The sequence below is a fragment of the Phyllostomus discolor genome, chromosome X (genome assembly GCF_004126475.2).
Source record: "Phyllostomus discolor isolate MPI-MPIP mPhyDis1 chromosome X, mPhyDis1.pri.v3, whole genome shotgun sequence".
NCBI lineage: Eukaryota > Metazoa > Chordata > Mammalia > Chiroptera > Phyllostomidae > Phyllostomus > Phyllostomus discolor.
Window position 1 is genome coordinate 52,187,927 of NC_050198.1, and position 26,454 is coordinate 52,214,380.

General features: G+C 38.7%; 1 protein-coding gene and 1 pseudogene across 1 annotated transcript; one reads left to right on the forward strand and one right to left on the reverse strand.

Moving 5' to 3' along the window:
• Positions 1 to 8,830: 8,830 nt before the first annotated feature.
• LOC114505553 (prothymosin alpha-like) lies at positions 8,831 to 24,720 on the reverse strand. The gene is made up of 3 exons (XM_036016351.1): positions 24,681 to 24,720; positions 9,890 to 9,997; positions 8,831 to 9,193 (listed from the first exon to the last, which is right to left on the reverse strand). The coding sequence occupies exons 1-3, from the start codon at positions 24,718 to 24,720 to the stop codon at positions 8,859 to 8,861; spliced, it is 483 nt and encodes a 160-aa protein (XP_035872244.1). The 3' UTR covers positions 8,831 to 8,858.
• A 941-nt stretch (positions 24,721 to 25,661) lies between these two features.
• On the forward strand, positions 25,662 to 25,771 carry LOC114505775 (annotated as a pseudogene).
• The last annotated feature ends 683 nt before the right edge of the window (positions 25,772 to 26,454 follow it).

The following is a 26,454-nucleotide window of genomic DNA, read 5'->3' on the forward strand; positions in this document are numbered from 1 at the left end:
ATGAATTCCACTTGGTTATGGAGTATGATTCGTTTAATGCATTGTTGGATGCAGTTTGCCAACACTTTGTTGAGGATTTTAGTGTCTATGTTTACCAGTGATACTGACCTGAAGTTTTCTTTCTTTGTTGTGTCTTTATCTGGTTTTGGGATTAGGATAATGCTGGCTTCATAAAAAAGAGTTTGGGAGTCTTCCATCATTTTGGAGTTTTTGGAATAGTCTGTGAAGGATAGGGGTTAGCTCTTCCTTAAATGCTTTATAGAATCCTCCTGTGAAACCATCTGGCCCAGGGCTTTTTGTGTTGGGAGTTTTTGATTACTGCTTCAATTTCATCTGGTGTTATTGGTCTGTTCAGGATTTCTGCTGCTTCTTCATTGACTTTTGGAGGATTATATTTTTTCTAGAAATTTGTCCATTTCACCTAGGATTTCCAATTTCTTGGCATACAGTTTTTCATAGTGATTTCTTACAATCCTTTGTATTTCTGTGGTATCAGTTGTACTCTCCTCTTTCATTTCTGATTGTATTTATTTGGGTCTTCTCTCTTTTTTTCTTGATGAGCCTGCTTAAAGGCTTGTCGATTTTGTTTATTTTTTTCAAAGAACCAGCTCTTGGATTCACTGATCCTTAAAATTATGCTTTTAGTCTCTATGTCATTTAATTATGCTCTGGTCTTGGTTATTTCCTTCCTTCTACTTGCTCTGGGCTGTCTTTGTTGTTGTTCTTTGAGTTCTTGTAGGCATAAGTTTAGGTTGTTTGTTTGAAATGTTTCTATCTTTTATAGGTAGGCCTGTATCACTATGAACTTCCCTCTCAGGACTGCCTTCACTGTGTCCCATAAGTTTTGGGATGCTGTGAGTTCATTTTCATTTTTTTCCAGAAACCTTTTGATTTCTTCAGTAATTTCATTCTTGATACATTCACTGTTGAATAGCTTGCAATTCAGTCTCCATGATTTTGAGCATTTTGGGTTTTTTCCCTTGGGGTTGCTTTCTAGTTTCAGTCCCTTGTGATCTATGAAAATGCTTGGTATGATTTTAATTTTCTTGAATTTGTTGAGGCTTGTTTTGTGTCCTAGCATGTGGTCTATCTTTGAAAATGTTCCATGTGCATTTGAAAAGAATGTGTATTTACCTTCTTTGGGATGGAGGGCTCTCTCTATATATATCACTTAAGACCATTTTATCTAGGGCATTGTTAGTTTGCTATCATTTTACTATACATGTTTTTTTGTCTTCTTTTTTTTTAGATAAGTCCCTTTAACATTTCATAAAACGAGGGCCTAGTGATGATGAAATCCTTTACTTTGACCTTATGTGAGAAGCACTTTATCTGCCCTTTTATTCTAAATGAGAGCTTTGCTGGATAGAGCAATCTTGGATGTAGGCCCTTGCCTTTCATGAATTGGAATACATCTTTCCAGCCCCTTCTTGCCTGCAAGGTCTCTTTTGAGAAATCAGCTGACAGTCTGATGGGAACTCCTTTGTAGTTACTGTCTCCTCATCTCTTGCTGCTTCTAGGATTCTCTCCTTCATTTTTACCTTGGCTAATGTAATTATGATGGGCCTTGTTGTGTTTTTCCTTGGGTCCAGCTTTTTTTGGACTCTCTGAGCTGCCTGGACTTCCCAGTATTCTATTTCCTTTGCCAGATTGGGGAGTTCTTTTTTATTATTTCTTCAAATAACTTTCCCACTTGTTGCTCTTCCTCTTCCCCTTCTGGTACCCCTATCATTCAGATGTTGGAACGTGTAAAGATGTTCTGGCGGTTCCAAAGCCTCTCCTCATTTTTTTTTTTTTTGAATTCTTATTTCTTCATTCTTTTTTAAAAAGATTTTATTTATTTATTTTTAGAGAGGGAAGGGAGCGGGGCGGGGGAGAGGGAGAGAGAGAGAGAGAGAGAGAGAGAGAAACATCAATGTGCGGTTGCTGGGGGTTATGGCCTGCAACCCAGGAATGTACCCTGGTTGGGAATCGAACCTGGGACACTTTGGTTCCCAGCCCGTGCTCAATCCACTGAGCTACGCCAGCCAGGGCCTTTCTTCATTCTTTTTTATTTGGTGTTTCTTTCTTCATTCTGGTCCACTCCATTGATTTGAGTCCCAGTTTCCTCCCATCATTATTGGTTCCCTGTGCATTTTCCTTCATTTCACTTAGCATAGCCTTCATTTTCTCATCTAAGTTGTGACCAATTTCAACCAATTTTTGAGCATCCTGGTCACCAGTTCTTTGAACAGTCCATCTGATAGGTTGGCTATCTCTTGGTTGCTTAGTTGTATTTGCTGTGGAGCTTTGATCTGTTCCTCCATTTGGGCCATTTTTTTTTTGTCTTGTCATGCCTGTTACATATGAGGGGCAGAGCCTTAGGTGTTCACCAGGGCAAGGCAACCCTCAGCTGCTGGGTTGTGATGCTGTACACGGGGGTGGGGTCTGAGAGGGAACAATGGTGCTTGCTCCACTCTCTGTGGTTTCAGATGCTTCCACTGCTGCCCCCAAGTAAACCGGGCCTTTCTGCTGCTAATTCCCATGTGGGTGGGCTTGTGCACATTCTAGGACCCCGTGGGTCTCTCCAATGAACTCTCCTATGAGGCTGTGTGTCTCTCCCTACGCCTCATCCTCCACAGGTATTTTCAATTCATGGCACGAGGCTCTATTTCTCAGCGCTGGGACCCTAAGCTGCATGGTCTGTCTCACTCCCTAATTTCGCCTCGTTTATCTATGTGCAAATGGGGCACTGCCTGGTCAGCCAGCCTCCCTGCATGCAATGCCTTGGTTCACAATCGCCACCTCACTGGGTGTGCCCATTGCCATGCCACACCCAGGGTCTTCCAGCTGCCTCCTGCGCACCCAGGGTCCACCTACTGCAGTCTTGTGTGCCCAGGATGCCTTACATGCCTGGTGCAACCACTTTATGTGCCACGACCCCTCTCTGCCTGGCTGTCCGACTCTCCCCCTCCTACTGGTTTAGATGAACGGGTCTATTTTAACTCCTTGGTTGTCCGACTTCCATACACTTCAACTTTCTGTCAGTTCTGGTTCTTAGTTTATTTCTAAATTGTTGTTGTCCTTATTTTGGTTGCACAAGGAGGCATGGTGTGTCTACCTATGCCTCCATCTTCACCAGAAGTTGGTTTAACTTCTTTACAGGAATAACTATTGAAATTCTTTTCCCATTTTTTAATTGGGTTTTTTGGTTTTTGTTGTTAAGTTGTAGGATATTTTTACATATATTCTGGATATTAATCCCTTATCAGATATATGATATGCAAATACTTCCTCTTTATTTCATGGTTTGCATTTTCAGTCTGTTGCTGGTGTTCTTCATAGCACAAAATTTTAAATTTTGATTAAGTCCAATTTATCTTTTTGTTGTTGTTTTTGTGGCCTGTGCTTTTGTGGTTATAACCCCAAAATCATTGCCAAACACAATGTCATGAAACATTTCCCTTATGTTTTTTCCAAGAGTTTTATAGTTCTAACTCATGTTTAAATCTTCAATCCATTTAAGTTAATTTTTGTACATGATGTAAGGTAAGACTCTATCTTCATTCTTTTGCATGTGGGTATCCAGTTTTCCCAGCACTATTAGTTGAAGAGGCTGTCCTTATTCCAGTAAATGGTCTTGGCACCCTTGTCAAAAATTATTTAACCATGTATATTAAAGTTTATTTCTGGACTATCTGTTATACACCATTGGTCTATAGGTCTGTCCTTGCTCCAGTAGCACACTGTTTTGATTACCATACCTTTGTAGTAAGTTTTGAAATCAGGAAGAATGAGACATCCAATTTTGTTCTTTTTTTAGATTATTTTGGCCATTTGTGGTCTCATGAAATTTCACATGAATTTTAGGATGGGTTTTTATATTTCTGTGAAAAAAAATCTTGTGATTGCATTGAATCTGTAGATTGCTTTAGGAGAAAGTGTTTTCAAAAATTATTTTCACAAGTGATTGTGTTGTTTAACTCTTGTGTTTTACATGCTTATACAAAGCACACTGCTTAATAAAGGTAAAGACAATAATAAGGATAAAAATCTGAACAACAATGTTCTAGATGGAAAGTCAGAGACCTTGGGCTCTGCAATGTGGTTATAGATGCAGACTTTGTTCTTTTGCAACTCATTTGCATGTATTGTGTTGGTTTGCATCTGCTCTGTGACTCAAAAGACCTTTGAGATGCCTCAAAATGACTTAAAAGCCATTGGGAATTTTGATATTAGATGTAAATCTATAGGGCTATATGAAGAGACTTCATAGGAAAGCTTATTAATGGCTCATAATCTTGGTAATCAGTCACTCGATTTCATTAAAACCAAAGAAAATAAAATGGCCATATGTTTATTGAACTAATGATATGTCTGCTTTACCTAATGAAGCCATCTATAAAGTCTTGAGGACTATCTGGAAGAAATAGTTTAGAATGTTGAGAAGAACTTTGAACAATGTGCTTCCCCCAAAGCTGAACTCATCCATTCCAAACTTTCCATGGCTGGACAAGATATCTCCTCTTGACCATATTACTTTCTAATGACACCATGAATGTTTATAACACCAACCTAAAGTTGAGAGGAACCAGAAAGCAACTGACACCCCCATCCTATTATCAGGCACTACTAAAACCTTACTTTTAGGAAATTCCTTACCTGTGTAACTGCTGTATCAACTGGCTTTAAACAGCAAGCATTAATTACCTCACAATTTCTGGGGGTCAGGAATCTAGGAGAAGCTTAACTAGTTCTCCTGGTTCAGGGTTTCTCATGAAGCTGCAATCAAGGTACTAGTAAGGATTGTTGTTACCTCAAGGCTCAACTGGGGAATAGTCTGCTTTCAAGCTACTTTGTTATAAGATTGTCATCCAGCAGGCCTTTAGTTAATATGTTTACACATAGACCATTGGAATGGAATCAAGAGCCCAGAAATAAACTCATGCATTTATAGTCAATTAATACTTGACAATGAAGCCAAGAATACTCAATGGAAAAAAAAGACAATCCCTTCTTAGTAAATCTCTTCTTAATAAATGGTGTTGAGAAAATGGATATTCATATGCAAAAGAATGAAACTAGACTTCTATCTTACATTACCCCCAAATTTAACGTGAAATGGATTAAAAGCTTAAATGCAAATCAAAACCATAAAACTTCTAGAAGAAAACATGGGTAAAAGCTCCTCAACATTGTTCTTGGCAATGATTTTTTAGATATGACACCTAAGGCACAAACAAGTAAAAAGAAATAAGTAGGACAACATTAAACTAAAGGTTTCTTCATAGCAAAGGAATAAATCAACAAAATGAAAAGGCAACCAACAGAATAGAAAATATTTGTGAATCACATATTTGATAGTAGGTTAATACCCAAAATATATAAGGAACACATACAACTCAATAGAACAAAAACAGACAATCCAATTTGAAAATGGGGAAAGGACCTATATAGACATTTTTCTAAAGAAGATATTCAAAGGGCCAACAGGCATATGAAAAGGTGCTCAACATCACTAATCATCAGGGAAATGCAAGTGAAAACCACAATGAGCTATCACCTCAGACTGGTTAGGATGACTACTATTAAAAAGACAAGAGAAACAAGTGCTGATGAGGATGTGGAGAAAAGGGAGCCCTTGTACACCACTGGTAGGAATGTAAATTGATAGTCATTATGAAAAACAGTATAAAATTTCCACAGAATTAAAAATAAAACTACTATATGATCTAGCAATTTGACTTCTGAGTTTATATCCAAAGAAAATGAAATCACTATCTTGAACGGGTGTTTTCACCCTCGTGTTCCTTGCAGCATTATTTACAATGGGCAAGATATGGATACAACTTAAGTGCATATTGATGGATGAGTGGATTAAAAATGTAATGTATGTAATAGAGTATTATTAAACTATAAAAAAGAAACGCTGCTATTTGTGACAACATGGATGAATCCTGAGGGCATTATGCCAAGTGAAATAAGTCTGAAAAAGCAAAATGTTTTATCTCCTTTATCTCCTGTTTTATCTCCTTTATAGACAGAATCTAAAGAAACTGAAATCATAGCAGCAGAGAACATATTGGTGATTGCCAGAAGAAGCAGGTGGAGAGTTGGTAGAAATGGGTACAAACTTTAAGTTATAAGATAAATAAGTTATAAGAATGTAATGTACAGCATAACTATAGTTAATACTGTATTACATATTTGAAAGTGGCTAAGAGTAGATTTTTAAAGTTCTCATGACAAGAAAAATGTTACAATTATATAAGACGATGGATGTTAACTAATCTTATTGTGGTAATCATTTGGCAATATATTTATTTGAGGTCTGTCTGGAAAAAGTCCACCCGTTGTTACTATAATGAGAATGGTTTGTGCAACACAGATGTGACCTGGCAGCCAAGGAGAGTGGACTGGAATGTGAATACATGAACAATGATGACTTCACTGTGCCAGTCAGTGGGGGTGTAAGTACTATATGGGCTGTCACATTCAAAATGACTGAGCAAGTACAGCAACAAATCTGCATCAAATTCTGCATTAAGCTTGAACATTCTTCTGTGAAAACTATTTGGATGATTCAGAAGGCCACAGCTATGGGCAACTGGTGATGAGCAGCTTCATCATGACAACACACCTGCTCATGCATTATGTCTTGTGCAGAATTTTTGGGCAAAACATCAAATTACCCAGGTGACTCAGTCCCCCTATAGGTCATATTTGGCACCCTGCGACTTCTGGATTTTCCCAAAACTAAAATCACCTTTGAAATGGAAGAGATTTCAGACTGTCAATGAGATTCAAGAAAATATAACAGGACAGCTGTTGACAATTGGGAGAACTGTGTCAGGTCCCAAAGTGCCTACTTTGAAGGGGACTGAGGCATCATTATCCTGTGTACAGTGTTTCTTGTATCTTGTATCTTCTTCAATAAATGTCTCCTTTTTTCATATTACATGGATATAGCTTCTGGACAGAAGTTATATATCAAATTATTTTCATGTGCACCTTAAACTAATATAATGTTACATGTCAATATAACTGGGTAAAATAAAAAGTAAACACTAAATTTCACTGGAAAAAAATCAGAGGCTTAGAGGTGATTTTATATCTGACTTTGTTAGAAATGAGTCAAAAGTGAAGTTAGCCAGCTTTATGTAACGGGCTTGAAATTTTTGTTCTTGCAGAAAAACACCATTTTAACTCTCAACACAGGGGTAAGAGCAGGCTGAAAAATCACATTGCCAAAAAGATTTTCTTCCTTTCTTCCTTTCTACCTTTCTCTCTTTCTTTCCTTCTTTCCTTCTTTCTTTCCTTCTTTCTTTTTTTTGTTAAAATAACTCAGCAAAATAAAATTCTGGTTTATTGTTGAACAACACGGTTTCACACATACATCAAACAGGCCAAAAAATAAATAAATAAACAGCAAATTCATAGACCACAAAAAAGGGATAAAAGCAACCTTTTATCTTTGACCATTTTAACTATCTCATACAAACCAACTACTTATAGTACAGCTAAGTACATACACAAAAAAGTACTGGAATGCTCGGAATAAGATTGCTATTTTGCTGTTGTTTTTGCTTTTGTTTACAAGGGTTTTTGTCTCCTTTGAGATTATAGTGAACATGGTCACACCACAAGTAAAGTGGGAAGTAGGATAGAGAATGCTCCAAAGGCTCCAAATGATGCGCGGGTCACCGGTCAGCAGTGATCACGGAACACTGTGGATGGCTCATCAAAAAACACGTGAGAAAAAAACATGCACAGAGACAAACTAGTTTCTGTGGGGAAGTAGGGACGAAATGGCCACCCCCCCCCCCCAGTGGGGAACACGCTGATTTACTGTCCATACCTGCTTTTATTGGCCTTATTTTGCATAATAATTCAGGTAAAGGACAGTACTTATCAGGGGGGAGTAAGGAACTATAGAAAACAAGGAACTTTGCTGGTCTATTGAGTCAGGGTCAAAGAGCTGTAAGACTTTGAGGAACAAACTAACTTCCTCCTTGGACCCCTCTCATTCAACTGAGAGCATTCTAAACAAAGAAGGTTTCACAGTAATTTACATATTCTTTCTTAGGCCTGATCACCCAGGGAATCTGCCCTTTTCAGCACAGAGCTGCACCACCCTGTCATTGTTTCAGGCTTAGCAAGGGAACTAAGGCAACCAAGAGATAAGGAGTTTTTCTCCCAGACGTTGAGAACTCAGGCTATGTCAAAGCCGAGGAGCGAGGGTCCATCACCCCCTTTTGCTGCAGCCCCCAAGTCCTTCTTTTGGGGGGCCTCCCAAAGTGATCGTGCCTGTCTTAGGCCGTTCCCCCCGTGGGGAATTTTACCTGTCTTTGGCTAACCGACCAAGCTTTTTGGGATTCAGTTATGAATAAAGCAGCAGAAGCAGCATTCCTGCCAGGGAGACAAGCCCTTGTCTCCTTGCTGGCTTATGGTTCCAAGGGCATTCCCTCAGCCCTAGCCCAGGTGGGGGTTTCAGCTTCTGATACCAGTCAGGGCGGTTCCCAACATCCAAAGGCTAGTTTGGTCATTCCAAGATCATTAAAAATGGCTGACCCCTAACAATATGTACAAAAATATAAATTGCAGATAAAAGTACAAACAAATTTTCCTTTTTAAAGTACTTTTAAGAAAAAAGCAGGGCCTTGGAAGTTTTGGGGTTTTGCTTCCACTGTTGCAAATTCACATTGTGCTTTTGGTTGGGTGGTAAAGAGAGCACATGTCATCTGCAGGTGGTGCTGCCTGCCTGTGGACAGGGGAAACTCGCTACTCCAAGATGACCACATTTAGATTCTGAGACGGGAAGTGTAGGGTGAATAGGTCATGGCAGCTTTTTTTAAGTTTAACTTTTCCTTTTTTGCTGTCTAGTCATCCTCATCAGTCTTCTGCTTCTTGGTGTCAACATCGTCGTCCTTGTCATCTTCAGCTGCCTGTTTGCCTGTAGCTGCCTCAGTCTCCTCATATTCATCTCCATCCTCTTCCTCATTATCACCTTCCTCCTCCTCTGCCCCTCCTTCTTCCTTTTTTCCATCTACCTCCTTGTCAGCCTCCTGCTCCCCATTTTCCTTATTAGCATTGCCATTAGCAGGTGCATCTCTTCCATTCTCTAACTCTTCCACAATTTCCTTCTTCTCCTTTAAGTCCTTGGTGGTGATCTCAGAGCTGGCATCCAAGGCCATGTCTGACAGGGCGGGCACCCCTATGCAGGGGATTTTTTAAAAAGAGAGAGTTAGAGGACTCTGGCAAAAATGCTGCAGAAGCCTGCAGCCACTGAAGAGGTGTGTGGCAGAGGTGGCCACAGAGAGTTGAGAGGCAGACACAGCAACAATGGAAAGATGGCTTTTCAGAGCAGCTGGTTAGGTGAAGCTTTTCAAAATTATCTTACTAAATAGAACAAATTCTTGCCCATCTGTCTTGCCCTAAGCTAAAAGGGGAAGAACGGTCAGAATGACATCTTGATATTTTCTCTGGTTCCCAGGGTTCTAAGATACTATTATTTAACCAATCTCTTCGGCAAGTGGTGGTGATGAGTTTAGGACTAGAAAACTTCAGCTAGAGAGACTCAGTGCCCCTGGAGCATCTCCTGAACACAATCTGTAACATTTGAAATCAATCATTCACGAAGGGCAAGGCCAACTGTGAGGTAGAAAATAGCAAGTGGACACTTTGTGCCCATTTGTGGAGCCTTTTAAAGGAAGGAAATACTAAAAGGGTGCATTTACCACAGCATAATTATTCAGGATGATAAGAGTAACAAAGGGACCACTGTTGGTAGGGTTGACAACCTGCAAGTGGGGGCTTAGACCTGGATTTCCTCCAGTATCTCAAGGCTGCTAAAAGATTGAATCATTAAGAGTTTATGGCCTCGTGCAGCTCTTTTAAGCCAGTTCCATACTTGATGCTGGCCTCAACTTCAAGCTGCCACAGGTTCTTTTATCCCCCAGGAACTGTGGCTTGGGCAGAACAAGAGAGGCTGCTCTTTTGGAAGGAGGAGGGCCTGAGGCTGAAAGATGGAGTTGCAAGAGAAAGGGTTTATCAGACCAAATGAGCTGCCTGTGGTGTTGCTGTCACTGCCATTGTCGCCACAGATGCTCATATGCTGTTGCTGTTCTCAAGCAATGGACTGCATGGGGTGTACTCACATCAAAAAGAAAGTCCTTGCTCTGAATATCACAGAGTGGTACCAAGTAAGAAAATTCAATCCTAACCCCCCTTCTTGGACAGAAGGTGACTGAAGAGTGAGGAAGATAGGGCCCTTGAAGGGGTTAATTAGTCATTCAGAAGCAAAGCAAAGATTTACCTTTGACCTGAAGTATACAGTATCAGAGGACCACTATGCCTTAGACCCAGAAACCTAAAGTCCTTGGCCTTTGTTCTTGGATGCTACCTTTTAAAAATGTGTGGGACAAGCAGATATCTTAGGGAAAAAATAATAATTATGTCACTAAATCCCAGATATTTTAAGGCCATGGGTCCCCACTAGAAACTAATTTCCAATAATTCATTCAACAATTTTTGAATGCCTACTATATGCCAGGAACTGTCTTAGACCAGTTGAACATAACAGTAAACATGGCAGACAAATATTTCTACCCTCATGGAGCTTATACTACAATGGGGGGTTGACAGACCATAAAGAAGATAACTTATTAAATAAATACTGTGCCAAATGATGGTGAATGCTATAAAGAAAAGAAAAGCAGAGTGGGGAAAGATAGGAAGTATCAAGCTTGGCAATGGGGGTTCATGATTTCAGATGGGCCAGGGAAGATCTCATTGAGAAGGGTATATTTGAGCAGAGACTTGAAGAAAGTGAGGGGAAGAATCACGTGAATACCTATGTGAAGATATGTGCTAAGGCCTGGTATAGTTGAAGAACAGCAAGTATGCTAGTGCATTTGAAATGATGTGAAGGAGTAGTGTGGTAAGAGTTGAGGCTGAAGAGATAACAGGGGCCAAATGGTGAAGTGTATTACAAACTAAGCATCTGAATTTCATCATGGTGACATGGGAAGCAATTGGAAAGTTTTCAGTAAAAGTAATATAATCTTATTTAGGTTTTAAAATAATGGTTCTGGCTGTTACTTAGAGTAGCCTATAAGACATCAAGGATGGAAGTGGGAAAATCACTGGGAAGGAATTGTCACAATCTAGGCAAGAAAGTATGATGACTTGGGCCAGTGAGGTAGTGGTGGAAAGATGAGATGTGGTCAAGTTCTAATATATTTGGAAAGTAAGCTGACTGAATTTGTTGATGGATTGGATGTGTATGTGTAAAGAAGGAAAGTTAAAGATTAAAAATTACTGCTCAGCTATTATGGATCACTTGGAGCATTGTCCCATGCACTGAAAGGTCACAGGTTCGATTCCCAGTCAGAGCACTTGCCTAGGTTGCAGGTTCAAGCCCCAGATGGGGTACATGTGGAAGGCAAACAATGGATGTTCTCTCTTTCTCTCTCACTCTTTTATATATATATAATGACTGCAAGGCTTTAGGCCTAAGCAATCAGAAGGATCAAATTGCCAGCAATCAAGATAGGAAAGACAAGTAGATGAGCAAATTTGAGAGGTGGGAAGACAGCAGAGTTTGATAATTAATGAATTTGGATTTGCTCAGGTCTTGAGGCACGTTAAAAAAAAAGGTAGCAAAGAAGAGCAAAGTAGGAGCAATCACAATACCTGATACCAAACTGTATTACAAGGCCACAGTAATCGAAACAGCCTGGTACTGGCATAAAAACAGGCACATGGACCAATGGAACAGAACAGAGAGCCCAGAAATAAACCCAAGTCTCTATGGTCAATTAATACTCAACAAAGGGGGCAGCAACATAAAATGGAGTAACAATGGCCTCTTCAACAAATGGTGTTGGGAGAACTGGACAGCTACATGCAAAAACATGAAACTCGAGCACCAACTTACACCATATACAAAAATAAATTCAAGGTGGATAAAAGACTTAAATATAAGTTGTGACACCATTAAAGTCCTAGAGGAGAACATAGGCAGAAAAATCTCAGGTATTCCTCACAGCAATATTTTCACTGATATGTCCCCTATAGCAAGGGACATAAAGGAAAGAACAAACAAATGGTTTCTCATCAAAATAAAAAGCTTCCACACAGCTAAAGAAAACAGCATTAAAATGAAAAAAAAAAAGCCAACTGTATGGGAAAACATAATTCCAATAATAACTTGGACAAGGGTTTCATCCCAAAATCTATAAAGAACTCACATGACTCCACTCTAAGAAGACAAGCAACCCAATTAAGAAATGGGCAAAGGACTTGAACAGACACTTCTCCAAGGAGGATATACAGAGGATCCAGAGACACATAAAAAGATGCTCAGTATCACTAGCTATCAGAGAGATGCAAATTAAAACCATAATGAGATACCACTTCACACCAGTCAGAATGGTCACCATAAAAAAAGCAACAAACAACAAGTGTTGGAGAGGTTATGGAGAAAAGGGAACCCTTGTGCACTGTGCACTATTGGTGGGATTGCAGACTGGTACAACCACTATGGACAACAGTATGGAACTTCCTCAGAAAACTAAAAATGGATCTGCCTTTTGACCCAGCAGTTCCACTGCTAGAATTATATCTTGAGAACCCTGAAACACCCATCCAAAAGAACCTGTGCACCCCAATGTTCATAGCAGCACAATTTACAATAGCCAAGTGTTGGAAGCAACCTAAGGCCCCATCAGTAAATGAATGGATCAAAAAATTATGGTACATTTACACAATGGAACTCTATGCAGCAGAAAGAATGAAGGAGCTCCTACCCTTTGCAACAGCATGGATGGAACTGTTAAGCATTATGCTAAGTGAAATAAGCCAGGCAGTGAAAGACAAATAGCATATGATCTCACCTTTAACAGGAACCTAAACAACAAAACAAAGAAACAAGCAAAATATAACTTAAAACACTGAAATAGAGAACAGGCTGACAAGAAGGGAGAGGGGAGGGAACTTCAGTGGAAAAGGGAAAGGGTTTACAGAAACAAGTATAAAGGACACACATGGACAAAAACTAGGAGCATTGGAAATGGGAGGGAGATGGGGAGGGCTGGGGGTTTGGCTGGGATGGGAGTAAAAGACAGAAAACACTACTTGAACAACAATTAAATAAAAATAAAATTGATTTTTGACTGACAATGAAAAAAAAGGTAGCAGCTGGTGGCTGCACTGGATGGGCCATGGAAAAAAAATGGATTGGAAAAACTTCAATATAGCCTTAGCTAGAGATGGTTGGTGGTGTTTTGAGGAAACTGACCCTCTTAGACCTGAGCTTCCCTTCCTCTGCATCTCCCTTCTGCCCAAAACTCAGTGTGTGCACTGCCCCATTCAGTTCTACCCTGCTTAGTCAGTCCCTGATGTCTAATCTAAGCATTAATAAACATTCTGTAAAGGGCCAGGTAATAAATATTTTAGGCTTTGTGTGCCAATTAGCCTCTGTTGCAACCACTTAACTCTGCCACTGTAATACATATATATAAAAGTAGTCATAGGCAATATATAAATAAATGAGCATGGTTGTGTTCCAATAAAACTCTATTTTCAAAGTGGACCATGACCTTATTCAGCTCATGAACTGTAGTTTGCCATCTCCTGCTCTAGAACTGTGATGAGCTACCCACAGAAACACAGGCCTCATGACCAACCAATGCTGTGAAACACTTATAATCTAATTTCAAGGTGATATATTAGAAAGGCATCTCTCAGCAACTATCCCTCAAACATAGCTACATAGTAATGTTTAAGTACAGAACCAAAGCTCTCATTGGTAACTATTTACTCTATAAAATGAATAATCCAAGTTGGTACTAAATAAAACTCTCTTCATTTAAAATATGTGAAAATAAAGGTAGCTCATGAGCATTTTATTTTTTTCTCAATTGGCCTTCTTTTTTTTTTTTAAATTACTGGCCACTGTCTTAGGACTATCTCTCTTCTCCCCAAGCCAACCAAGTGGTCCCAAGTTTTGTCCTCTGCAGGGCCCTGCCAGATGACTAATCTTGTTATAAATTGTTAACGGCTCTTACTTCCCAGAAATTTTACAATTCAAACCTACTTTTGAGAATTTGGCACCAAATAGCCTATCTTTTCTGCATCAACCCAAGTTTTTTGTCACAATTACCCAGCTCTAAGTGTGTAGAACTTTTTAGCTCACATGAATGATAATTGGAACTTGGTGGACCTCTGTCAGATGGGCTGTTGTAATGAGCATATTTGAATAATGTTTTCTACTTATGAAAAAATCTTAGATATATTAAAAGATATAGAGGGAGGATTCAAGATGGTGGATAGAAAAATGTAGGGAATGCACTACTCAGCACCCATCTTAATAAATGAAATAAAGATATAGTTGTAGTCCTTTGTGTGCTCCTCCCTGATCTCATTTTCCTCCTTTTTTCCCCAGAAGTAAATAACCTCTATCTTGAAGATGATTGCATCCTTTCTTTGTACTTGTACTACATATAAATGTGTGTGTGTGTGTGTGTGTGTGTATGTGTGTATCTCCCTAAGCGATATATAGTATTACTTTGCATGTTGGTAACCTTTGTATCAATGATATAATGATATAAATATGTTTTCAAGTAGAAACCACATTTGATACATGTGCTTCACATTCATTCATTTGCACTATTTTATATTCTGCCATTGTAAGACTATACCACACTTTATCCATACACCCATCAATTATTTCTTATCCTGGTTCCAGTTTTACACATTATTTCAAATGATAGCACAATGAGCATTTTAGTTTAGTCTCCTGGAGCCATATGTGAGAGGTCAAATATTTCTATTTTGGTGAACTCCTCAACCAATGTTCATGGAACTCCACTCTCTGGTGGACCTAGTAACCAAAATACTCAAAGGACTTCAGAATTCTTTTTTCTCATTGTGGGTGAGCAAATAATTTTGACATAAACTAAAATGACCAAACTAGGAGAAGCTGAAAGGACGAGATCTAGGTCACCTTTAGACTTCATTCTCAGTTCTGCATGTTCAGAGTCAAAGTAAAATATTTTTGATTGGTCACAGGCTCTTTTTTTCTGACCCATTGGACTCACATGCATTGGTGATGGAAGACTTAAACAGTCAATAAGATTCAGGTTGCAATGTCACTCCATCAAGAATCATATATAACAGGAAATTTCCAGATGGTCGAGTAAAACCCAGGATGTCTTACAGTACATAGAAGGTGAAAATGTGCTTCTATTGCTTAGAATGAGGCTGCATTTTTCAAAAAGTGAGTCAACTAGGTAAAAAATATTAAGTGAATAATAGGACAGATGGTTAATGGATACTGGCAAAAATAGTGAAAGTGGGATGTAAATGAGTGATACTTGGAAAATACTTATGTAGGTAATTTTTTTTTTTCCTTCCAAGGAGTCTGAAGAAATAGCCCAGGAGTTCTGAAACCAATCTGAATATCATTTAAAGATATATGTAAACAGCCTTTACTTATGTATTTCAGTTAGTTGGTTGTCATCTCACAAAGTGAAAGGCTGTCATTTCAATTCCCAGTCAGGACACATGCCTAGGTTTCAGGTTCAGTTCCCAGACGGGGTATGTATGGGAAGCAACTGATCTATGTTTCTCTCTCACATGGATGTTTTTCTCTTCCTCTCTTCCTCTCTCCCCTCCATTCTCTCTAAAAATAAATAAAATCTTCTTCAAAAGGTAATTGTAAACAGCTCATAATCTGTAACTAAAAAACATAACCAAAAACAATGCATACATTCAAAAGGGTTACATATGACAAATTTTAACCCATTCAAGACCAGCAGTGCATTAACTTGAGCCACTCAGTAGATTCATTTTTTTTGTACAGAACTCAAACTTCATTTACTATTCAGTTTAATCAAAGAACATACCATAACTTGTAGTGTGCTGTTGGATGAAGGAATAAAAACTATTACCATTTGCAAATATTTATCTTGTGAGTCAGAATATTTTCCCTAATGTTCAACCAAAAATAAATTACAGAAATGGACTGATATAACTACATCATAACTCCTGATTTCAAATATTTGTGCTTATTAAAATGGTTGTATATATATTAATTTTTCCTTATAATAAGTAAATGTGTTTGGGTAAACACATTTATATTAATCAATTACTACTTTTACCTGTTTTATAAATAGAAGCCTTGTATAGAACTATTTGAAAAGGGGACTTCATTAATAAACAGGCTTGAAAACTAATGGTGGAAATGAAGCAGCCAATTGAATTACTAATTTTTCACTATTACAATCTATTGGGATTTCATATGAAATGAAAGAGAGGGAGATTATTCTTAACAATGAGTTAATACTTCCTGTATCAGTCAGAATAGGTGAGATTACATTGTAGTAAAAAATAATTCCTAAATTTCAATTGTGAATTACAAAATATTATTTCATTCTCATGCTATGTGTTCATTCTAGCCTAGCTGAACCTCTTTTCCATATAATTTTCACTCCAGCACCCAGGCTTATCGATCACTGGTCTATATGGAACACTGCAGTTGGCACAGCAGAGGGAAAAGGGAACATGAGCAAACACTGGCACATAAAGCTTCTGCCTGTGTGTGACACATGCCATATTTGCTCATATTGCATTGGTCAAACCACATTGCATGACTATGCCTGAGTTCAAAATAGACATTTGTAATCATTCCACAAGGAGGGACACTGCAAGAAGGAACACAAAATATAGGTAAACAGTGCTACAATAAACTATATTTATTTGTGCCAGGCCCTCCTCACTTATACTTTACAATAATCCTATTAGGGGGCACTATAATTACTCCATTCTGAAGGTAAAGAATTAGAGGCCTAGAGATTTTTGTGACTTGCTAAGGATCACACAGTTGAGTAGTACCCAAACTAGGAATTAGACTGTAACCAGTCTGACTGAGCCTATGTTCTTAAATACCATGCTACACTGCTTAGGTTGAGTTTCCTGTCAAATTGTGGGTACTACTCTTCAGTCCTATCCTACAGTTGGCATTTTAAATAAGTTGTGATATTACACCAAAGACTGTGACCCCAGAAGGGCAGTCAGTTATAATTTCATAGCCTCCTTAAGGTACTAATGTATGAATTCCACAAAAACAACAGTTCTGGTCATTTTCAAAAATAAAAGTCAAACACATTCAAAATAGTGATAGTTTATTTCAGCTTTTTTTAAAGTAAAAATATACTTCTGTATATTTATAGATTTCTTTCAGCCCTGAAATTAAGCATAACATGTAATTTAATTTTCACATTTTTAAGGATATAAATAGCCACCAAAGGTATGGGCTCACCTAAGCCTGCCTTCAGGATTTGTCCTAATTTATATTTTTTAAAAAGGGGACCCCAAAGCAAGGACACCCTCATTGGGAAGATTTACTAAAGAAGGATTCACTAGCCTTAGAATGAGACAATTTCTATTCTTGGGCATAATACCACTAATATTGCAGCTTCTGTGGGGAGCCAAGACCTGAGACTTTGTACAGAGTCTAATGAATTCTTGGCTGTGGGGTCCTGAATTTCAAAACTTCAGCTGCCTTCTGCACTGATGAAATTTCAGCCCAGTTAGTTGTTTCTTTGCTAATTGACTTTGGTCCTAGGGATATCATATCTGAACAAAATCTCAAGTCTTGGCTCCACCCAGAAGCTGCAGTACTAATGGCATTTAAAAACATTTTCACCAATGATACATCTGATAAGGGGTTAATAACAAAAATTTATAAAGAACTTATAAAACTCAACACCAAAAAAGCATATAATCAAATGAAAAAATGGGCAAAGGACCTGAATAAACACTTCTCTAAAGAAGACAAACAGATGGCCAATAGATATATGAAAAGATGCTCAATGTCATTAATCATCAGAAAAATGAAAATTAAAACCACAATAAGATATCGCCTCATACCTGTCAGAATAGCTATTATCAGTAAATCAGCAAACAGTAAGTGCTGGCAAGAATGTGGAGAAAAGGGAACCCTCATGTGCTATTGGTGGGAATGCAGACTGGTGCAGCCACTATGGAAAATATTAATGAGCTCCCTTTAAAAAATTTAAAGTGGAACTTCCTTTTGACCCAGTGTTCCCACTTCTGGGAATATATCCTAAGAATACCACAACACCAATTCAAAAGAATATATGCACCCCTATGATCATAGCAGTGTTATTTACAATAGCCAAGATCTGGAAACAGCCCAAGTGCCCAACAGTACATGAGTGGATAAAAAAAGCAGTGGTACATTTACACATGTGTATAAAAAAGAAGAAAATGCTATCTTTTGTGACAGCATAGATGGACCTGGATGTTATTAAGCTAAGTGAAATAAGCCAGTCAGAGAAAGACTAATACTTATGATCTCACTTACATGAGGAATCTAATGAACACAATAAACTGACAAGCAAAATAGAAACAGGCATGGACACATGAAATCGACTGACAGCTGTCAGAGGGAAGTGGCAAGGTAGGGGCTGGATGAAAAAAAGGTGAAGGTATTAGCCAAATAACATATATCCATAATCCATGGACACAAATAACAGTGTGGTGAAGGTCAGAGGGATGGGGGGACAGGGATTGGATGGAGGTGAGCAAAGTGTGTGTGAGAGGGTGGAGACATCTATAATAATGTCAACAATAATTTTTTAATTCCTATGGATAAATTCCATAGCCATAATAACAATCTCTGGACCTGTCCTGCCTCATTTTCTAATAGTGTGCCTTTTCCTAGAACAATTATAGACTTCCAAGCAGGTAAGTAAAGAATAGAAAAATCTGTTCTTAATATAAAATCTGAAAAATATTTCAGTTGTGCATACCTTGGCTTTAACTCATTTTGTCTTAGTAACTACCCCATGAGGGAGCTACTCAGATTAACTTGACTTTATAAATGAGTAAACTAAAATTTAGAAAGTTATGGTAATTGTCCCTGCTCCCAGAAGGCAGATTGTATCTTTTCTCTATATTTCCAGCACTTCACATAGTACCTGGCACATAGTTAATGCTCAGGAAATAGTTGAATGCATGAATAAATGTGCAAGAAATTGCTTCATTTCACACTATATGCAAGTCATTTTGCTACACCCCTGCTATGTTTTCACCCATCTCATCCCTCATCCCTCATACTGGGCCACCATCACTGTTTGACCTTTTCTACAACTTACAGTGGAATGGCAGTGGAAGAAGGTGATTGCTTAGCCAATCAAATTCAAATTCTTTGTTCCCACATTTGTCTTTAGGAAGCAAACAAAGTAATGCAATCCCGGAGAAGGCAGATCTTGGGAAAAATGTTTTCCCACAATGTGCCTTATATGTTTCCATACATAGTCTCCACAGGCCCCATATGCAGTTTCTAAAGCAATTTGCACTCCCAATATAAACAAGGCAGTCTAAAAAGGGCACCATTCTGTATTAAAATTTTTCATCTTGATTTCCAGCCATCAATGGAACAAATCACATTTTGGCTTTAGAGAGTTTGCATTCCTGATTCTTTCTGCCACCTCACTTATAAAGGCAGAGGAGGGAAGTGGGGAGCAACAGAAAAGGCATGAGCTTGGTGCCTATAGCATGACTACTTGAGAAATTCCATTATCTGCAAAATCCACATCTCCTTCCTGTAGGTCCTGTGGCTGAGATCCAGCACTAAGGACAGAGGCCACACAGCTGTTTTCTCTTTAGACCCATTCCCTACTCTTATCAACAGCAGTAAGTTACTAATGCCCAGAATCCAAGGGGACAAGAACTTTGTCTTCTAGTTTTCCTTCCATGAAGACTCTTCAAGTGTTAAGGATGAGAACTTTTGTTTGGACTAAATCCTGAATACACAAGCTCTTCCTCTGCCACTTAAAGAAGACAATTTTTGAGAGGTTGAGCTTATTACCAGTGCTATTGGTAGGGTCTTCCAGTAAGGGAATTATTTCCAAATATTTCTTAGCTATGAAATTCTAAAAATGAAATTCAATATATAAAATAAACAAAAATGTAGATTCTCTGGATAAATTAGGGAAAAAGACCAAGACCTCTGATAGTTTTGTCTCCTTATATTAGCTTCTGAAGACTCTCCATGAACACAAGAGGGTGCTAAACACAACTCAAAGGTCACCAACATTGGCTGTAAGCTACAAAATGCAGTAGTGTGGACCAAATCTGGATCACATGACTTTCTCTTTCTTTTTTTTTTTGGGGGGGGTGGATTATATGCCTTTCTGTCCCCAGCTCTATGTTCTAAGCCTGACATGTAGTAGGAGCATCATAATCATGTATTGAATAAATAGGAAAGGCCAGTGTTTTGTAGCAGTTGCTGTTGGTTAGGTGACTTATCCTCTTGTAAAGTGTGGGTGTGCCTGTATATGTGCATTGAAGGAAAAGGAACTAAAAACTGAGGGTTGAGTGCATGAGTGACCAAGTCTATGGTGGTGAGTTTGCAACAGTTGGGATACAAAGAGGAGCTAGATGATGAGTAGTGAATGGCTTAGTAGTAGGCTGTTAGGTCCTGCAGATTTGCTGACAAAGCTGATTGGTTTGTTCCTTCATTTGTTAAGTAGTTATTGATTTATACCATGTGTCAGGTTAGCTCCTAAGAGACAAAGATGACTAAAACACAGCCCCTGCTCTCAAGTAGCTTATGGTCTGGTGGAAGAGAGAGATATGAAAACAAATCATTGACAATAAAATAGTGTAATGGCAATAATGATGATAAAACTCTTACACTGACATATCTTTCATTCTCTGTCTTGGTGGCCTAGGATTCACTGAGCCATGTGCAAAAATGTTCTCTAGAATTAAACTAAACTACCCCAGGAATGTCTCATCCTGTTGTCTAGTGGGGATGAAGTATATATACACAATTCATTGTGTCAGTGGAAATCTGTGGATTTCCATTCTTCAAAGGAGAATAGATACTAGCTAGAACAAGTTGTTGCTTAGCTCTGACTGCCCGATTAGATTTTTTTTAATTTATAGATTACTTTTATTTTACTAACATGAGACCCCCAGTTAAAGAACACACACAAAGAATAAAACTGCATCTTAATTTTCCCTAATATCTCGCCAAAAATTAGCATTTACTTTCACTATTAATATGGTCAACACACCACAGTAATATTAGCCATATATGTGGCTTTGTCATCAATGAAATCACATTTTCATATCACATTAATAATGCTGCAGCTGCCCTGGCTGGTGTGGCTCAGTGGATTGAGTGCTTGCTGGCCTGTGAACCAAGGGGTCACTGGTTCAATTCCCAGTCAGGGCACATGCCTGGGTTGTGGGCCAGGTCCCTGGTGGAGAGTAATTCATGAGAGGCAACCACACATTGATGTTTCTCTCCCTCTCTTCTCCCTCCCTTCCCCTCTGTCTAAAAATAAATAAATAAAAACTTAAAAATTAATGCAGCCACTATATCAAAATATTCCTCACACTCATTATTACTTCAGAATTATGGTGATTACTAAACCTGCCAGTAGGTATTATTATGTAATACATTACTAAAGGAGCACAGATATTATTCTAATTGTTTACATTTTGATAACTATATTTTAATATAATTGGTTTCCTTTGTAATTCTATGTACTTTATTTTCTCTATTTAAGCTTATTATTCTGAGAATGGATTTATAGGCACCATCAGACTGTTAAAGAAGGCCATGATGTCACAAAATGGTTAAGAATCTCTGCTAGATAATAGTCTTAAGAGTGATATTTTATCAAGGAAGAAAATAATTTTCAAATAACAATAGCTCTCTTTATATATTCAAAGAAATCCCTGGAGTTTTATTATAAGCCATGAGTAAAGAGAACTCACTCTAGGATGTAAAGGAAGTTCCCACCTGCTTAAAGAATGAAGAGCACCTTCTGAGACTGAAGATGTGGAACTCTGGAAGAAAAAAGAGAAGGAGAGGAGCAAATGGACAGATATTAGAGGGCCTGGTAGAAACCACTAGAGCTCTGAGGGGTGTTCCTCACCTGCAACAAACTGTGAAGATATGAAGCCCCTTGGAGAAGGCCTGCATTCCCTTGGTGATAGAGCAACCTGGCATCCAAGTGGTAGGATGGCAATAAGGGAAGGAGGACTCAGTGTGTGGACCTAGTGTGGAACTTCTGTTTCTTCATAGCCTGTGTCTGGCATGTGGAAGATACAAAATTTAAAGGATTAGAGAGGACCAGTGGGCTACCAGAGGCTTGTGTTTGAATTGAAGAAGTTACAAAATCAGGGGGCTTTGAAACCAGAAACAAATACCTAGCACCATGGATTGCAACCAATGAAGTCCCTAAAAGACCAAAGGGTCTTCACAGCACTTCAGCACAGGACTGTAAGGATTATTCCAGACCACCAATTCCATAACAGAAAATAGTGAGCATCCAGAAGAAAGAGCATGCATCCAAGCCTCTATTCTCCCTAACCCTACTGCCCAAAGACACCATGTTTTGTAAGAGGAGAGAAATGTAGTTAAAATATGCAAGATTCAGCATTTATCCAAAAAGGCTGATTCTTTTCAATTGACACAATGAATTGTGTGTCTACACTTCATCCCCACTAGACAACAGGATGGGACATTCCTGGGGTAGTTTAGTTTAATCCTAGAGAACATTTTTGCACATGTGAATTGCTGCATGTACATTCCAACACTGCTGTATGTGTTTTGGCACTATGATATAGAAGTCAGTTCAGAGTCAAGAAGAGAACAAAAGGAAAAGTGTTCAATTCCATGAGTATATGGGTGGTGGGATAAGTGGGTCAGGAAAGGCTATACTGAAGAGTGAACACTTGAGTTGTGCCTTGAAAATGAGCAAGTTTTCCAGGAGCACTTGACTTGGATAATTAACCTTCCTGATCAAGAAAGTAAATCTACACAGTTTGAAGTGAAGAGTACCAGGAAGGACCTCTAAGCCTTCACAAATAGCTTCCAGAATACCACCATTAAAGATCTAATTGTTGTTGTTAAATGTCTTCTAGACCAGTGCTTCTCAAACTGTAATGTGAATATGATCACATGTGGATCTTGTTAAGCTGAGGATTCTGATGCTGCAGATCTACAGCAGGGCCTGAAACACTGCTTTTCTAACATAGTCACAGGGGATGCTGATGTTGCTGGTCCATGGGCCACACTTTCAGTAGCAAGGCTCAAGAATACCTTAATGGTCTTGGCAGGAAGCTCAGTTGGTTAGAGCATTGTCCTGGTACTCCAAGGTTTCAGGTGCCATCTCCAGTCAGAGCACATACCAGAAGTAACCAATAAATGTATAAATAAGTGGAACAACAAATTGACACCTCTCTCTCTCTCTCTCTCTCTCTCTCTCTCTCTCTCTCTCTCTCTCTCTCTTTATTCCCCTTCCTCTTTCTCGAAAATCAATACATTAAAAAATAAAAACAAAAATGAGTAGCTTCACAAATGTAGCAAATAATAGCTAGCATTTAACATGTCCTTATTGTATGGTAGGCATTGTACAAAGTCCTTCATACATCATCACACTGCATTTGAACCTTATGATAAACTTAGGAGGGAACTGTGAATTTTCAGTAATTTTTGAATTACTGAAATCTCAAATTCAGAGAACTTTCAGTAATTTTCCCAAAATTACTGAATCTCAGCCACTGCTGAGATTAAATGCAGCTTGCCTCACCCTGACTTTTAGCTATTAGATTCTTCTGCCTACTGGAAGGAGTAACACATTAAAATGACAGTTTTAGTTTTGCTTTGGTGCATTTTTTCTAAGATGCTGGACTTTTTAAATAGCTGCTAGTATGCATAGCAGACACTAATATAATTGATGTGTTTAGTGTGGCTGGAAACCCCAAAGCCCTCTTGCTCAGCCAACTCCAATGATCTCCCATACTGGCCTCCAAAGCACCATCTGAGAACCCTGGGGATCCAGGATATTTAGTTAATAGCGAAGCCCAGGCAGGTGTGGCTCAGTGGGTTGAGTGTCAGCCTGAAAACCAAAGGGTCATGAGTTTGATTCCCAGTCATGGCACATGCTTGGATTACTGGCCAGGTTCCCAGTATGGGGTGCTCCAGAGGCAACCACACATTGATGTTTTTCTCCCTCTCTTTCTCCCTCCCTTCCCCTCTCTTTAAAAATAAATAAATAAAATATTTTTTTTTAAAAAATAACTGAGTGCTTAGAGATGTTCCAAGTTACCATTTTGAGCGAGAATAGTGGATAGTTAATTGATAACAAACTCAGCATCTGGATGGAAGCTAAACCAGGCATACTGGAAACAGAGAAGGGGCACCAAAAGAAAAACGTGGGAAGCTATAAACTCAGCCACTGTTGACATCCTTGTTTGCTCAGAGTTAGTTCTATCTTGTTACTGTCTTTCCTGAAGTTTGCCTGGGTTTACCTGAATTCTCTACCTTTCCTTCCAACATTGGCTTGTGCTCCTGCATCCAAGAACTGAAATGGTCTTCTGGCTGGTTCCTTACAGCCTCTCAGCTAAATTCTGCCTCAATGCTCTAGAAACCAGGGCAGGTGTCTTCCCGGGACAGGATTTTAGAGCTTCTATTTCCATGTTTTTCAAACATTGCTCTGTGGACTCTGGAGCTCCTCCAGATCCTTTACTTACCCTACTGGGTGGGTAGAGTGAAAGTTTGGAGGAAGTATACAGTAGGTTAGCAGGGCAAGTGTCTTATGCATCATAGAAGGAAGAGCCTGAGAGTCCAAAGAGTTGAGAGTTCCTACTGCTGATTTCTGCTTGATACAGGGATCCCGATATGGGCATTTTGCGTCTTCCACTGCTAACTGTGGTCTGAGTAATGCTATGACTCTTGGATTCTAATATAGGCTATGTAATTCTTCCCACTGTTTGCCTGAACTTAGTTACCTCTCCTTCTTGAGTCAGGGTAAACTTTCTGCCCTGAGTCTTGACAAATTTTGGAAACACACTAGATAACTGCTTAAAACACATTTCAACTTTATGGTTTTCTCTGATCATGATTTAGTTTCTCCAATTCAACTATCTGCTCACATGTCACCTCCTCAGAGAAACCTTCCCTGGCCATTCCACCTAAAGAAGCATTCCCATATCTTACTTTGTTTTCTTCACAGCACTTATCGTTCACCTGACTTTATATTATTTATGTATTTCTTCTCTTTTCACTAGAATGTAAGCTCTGGCTCACTATCATTATCTGCAATACCTAGAGCATTGCCTGGAATGTAATGGGTGCTCAACACATACAGAATGGGGCAAATGTAGGTTCACAGTTGTAAGTATGTGGAACACAAGATTTATTTTTATATTATTATTCATTAATTATTGTATTTTTTCATATGAACAACTATAAACCTACTTATGTACTACCATGTAGTGTTCAATGGACAGATGGATGGATGGATCAGTTTCACATTGAGCCACAGATTTCTTTAGATCTGTGAAGCTATTCTTTTCACAGGAGGGTACATAACATTACTTTGCACATTTCCTGAAACATGGTACTGACTCAATAATGAACTGAATGAAGGGAAATAAAAAGAGAGAGAGAGAGACAGGTGGCTGTGGGGAGGGAAGATTATCTTAGACCTATTATATTTATAATGTATAAGAGCACTGTGGGCAATTCTCCCACCACCATCCCAGGGTAGAATATCAAAATCAGAATCTATTTAAAAAGCACTTTTCATATTACAAATATAGGGTTAAAGTTTAAAATTTTATTTACAGGCCTTGCACAGTGGCAATATTTTAGTCAATGAGGTTTATCCAAGGTGCAATTATTGCTAATTGAAAATTTAAAATTTTATTTACAAATTTTTAAAAATTACAAAGAGAAAATATGAAAGAATGTTTTCATGATAAAAAATATAAAAAGTACATGAACCTTTTCTTTCTTAAAAGATCAGCATGGACTTTAATGATTGCAGGCAATACTGCACTGATAGTCCCTAGGGTACTTTTCTCTTGAAAATTCTGTGATTCTAAGCCTGTGCACATCCTATTGCATGTGACCTGCTATACAACATCTCTTTCCTAAGGAGTGTCTTTCACAAAAGAAAATTATGCTCTAATTCTTTTTCACATTGTAAACAAAAAAATCCATGGGTCCTGGCTGGTGTGCCTCAGTGGATTGAGTGCTGGCCTGCAGAAAAACAAGGGTTGCTGGTTCAATTCCCAGTCAGTGCACATACCTGTGTTGTGGTCCAGATCAGGTCCCCAGTAGGGGGCGTGCGAGAGGAAACACATTGATGTTTCTCTCCCTCTCTTTCCCCCTCCCTTCCCCTCTGTCTAAAATAAATAAATCTTTTTTTTTAAATCCATGGAAAATACCAAACCACAACTGAGCTGAGGTCAAAGCAGTCTTGAATGAGCATTAATAAGACGACCGTGCTATGAAACAAAGGTGACTTTTTATTTCCTTCCCTCCCCCATGCTGATCACATTCCATTTTTTAAGACATGGCAGCTATCCAGCAGGCAGTTGATTGATGCAAATCCACAGAATCTCATAGGTTAAACT

What these genes read in the sequence shown, in the direction of transcription:
- LOC114505553 (XM_036016351.1), bottom strand. Translation starts at nt 24,720, where the DNA reads ATGCCCATATCGGGATCCCTGTATCAAGCAGAAATCAGCA. An exon ending in GTATCAAGCAGAAATCAGCA is followed by an intron (nt 9,998 to 24,680) that starts GTAGGAACTCTC and finishes TCCATCTTTCAG; the next exon opens with CCTCAGGCCCTCCTCCTTCC. An exon ending in GAAGTTGAGGCCAGCATCAA is followed by an intron (nt 9,194 to 9,889) that starts GTATGGAACTGG and finishes TCCCCTGCATAG; the next exon opens with GGGTGCCCGCCCTGTCAGAC.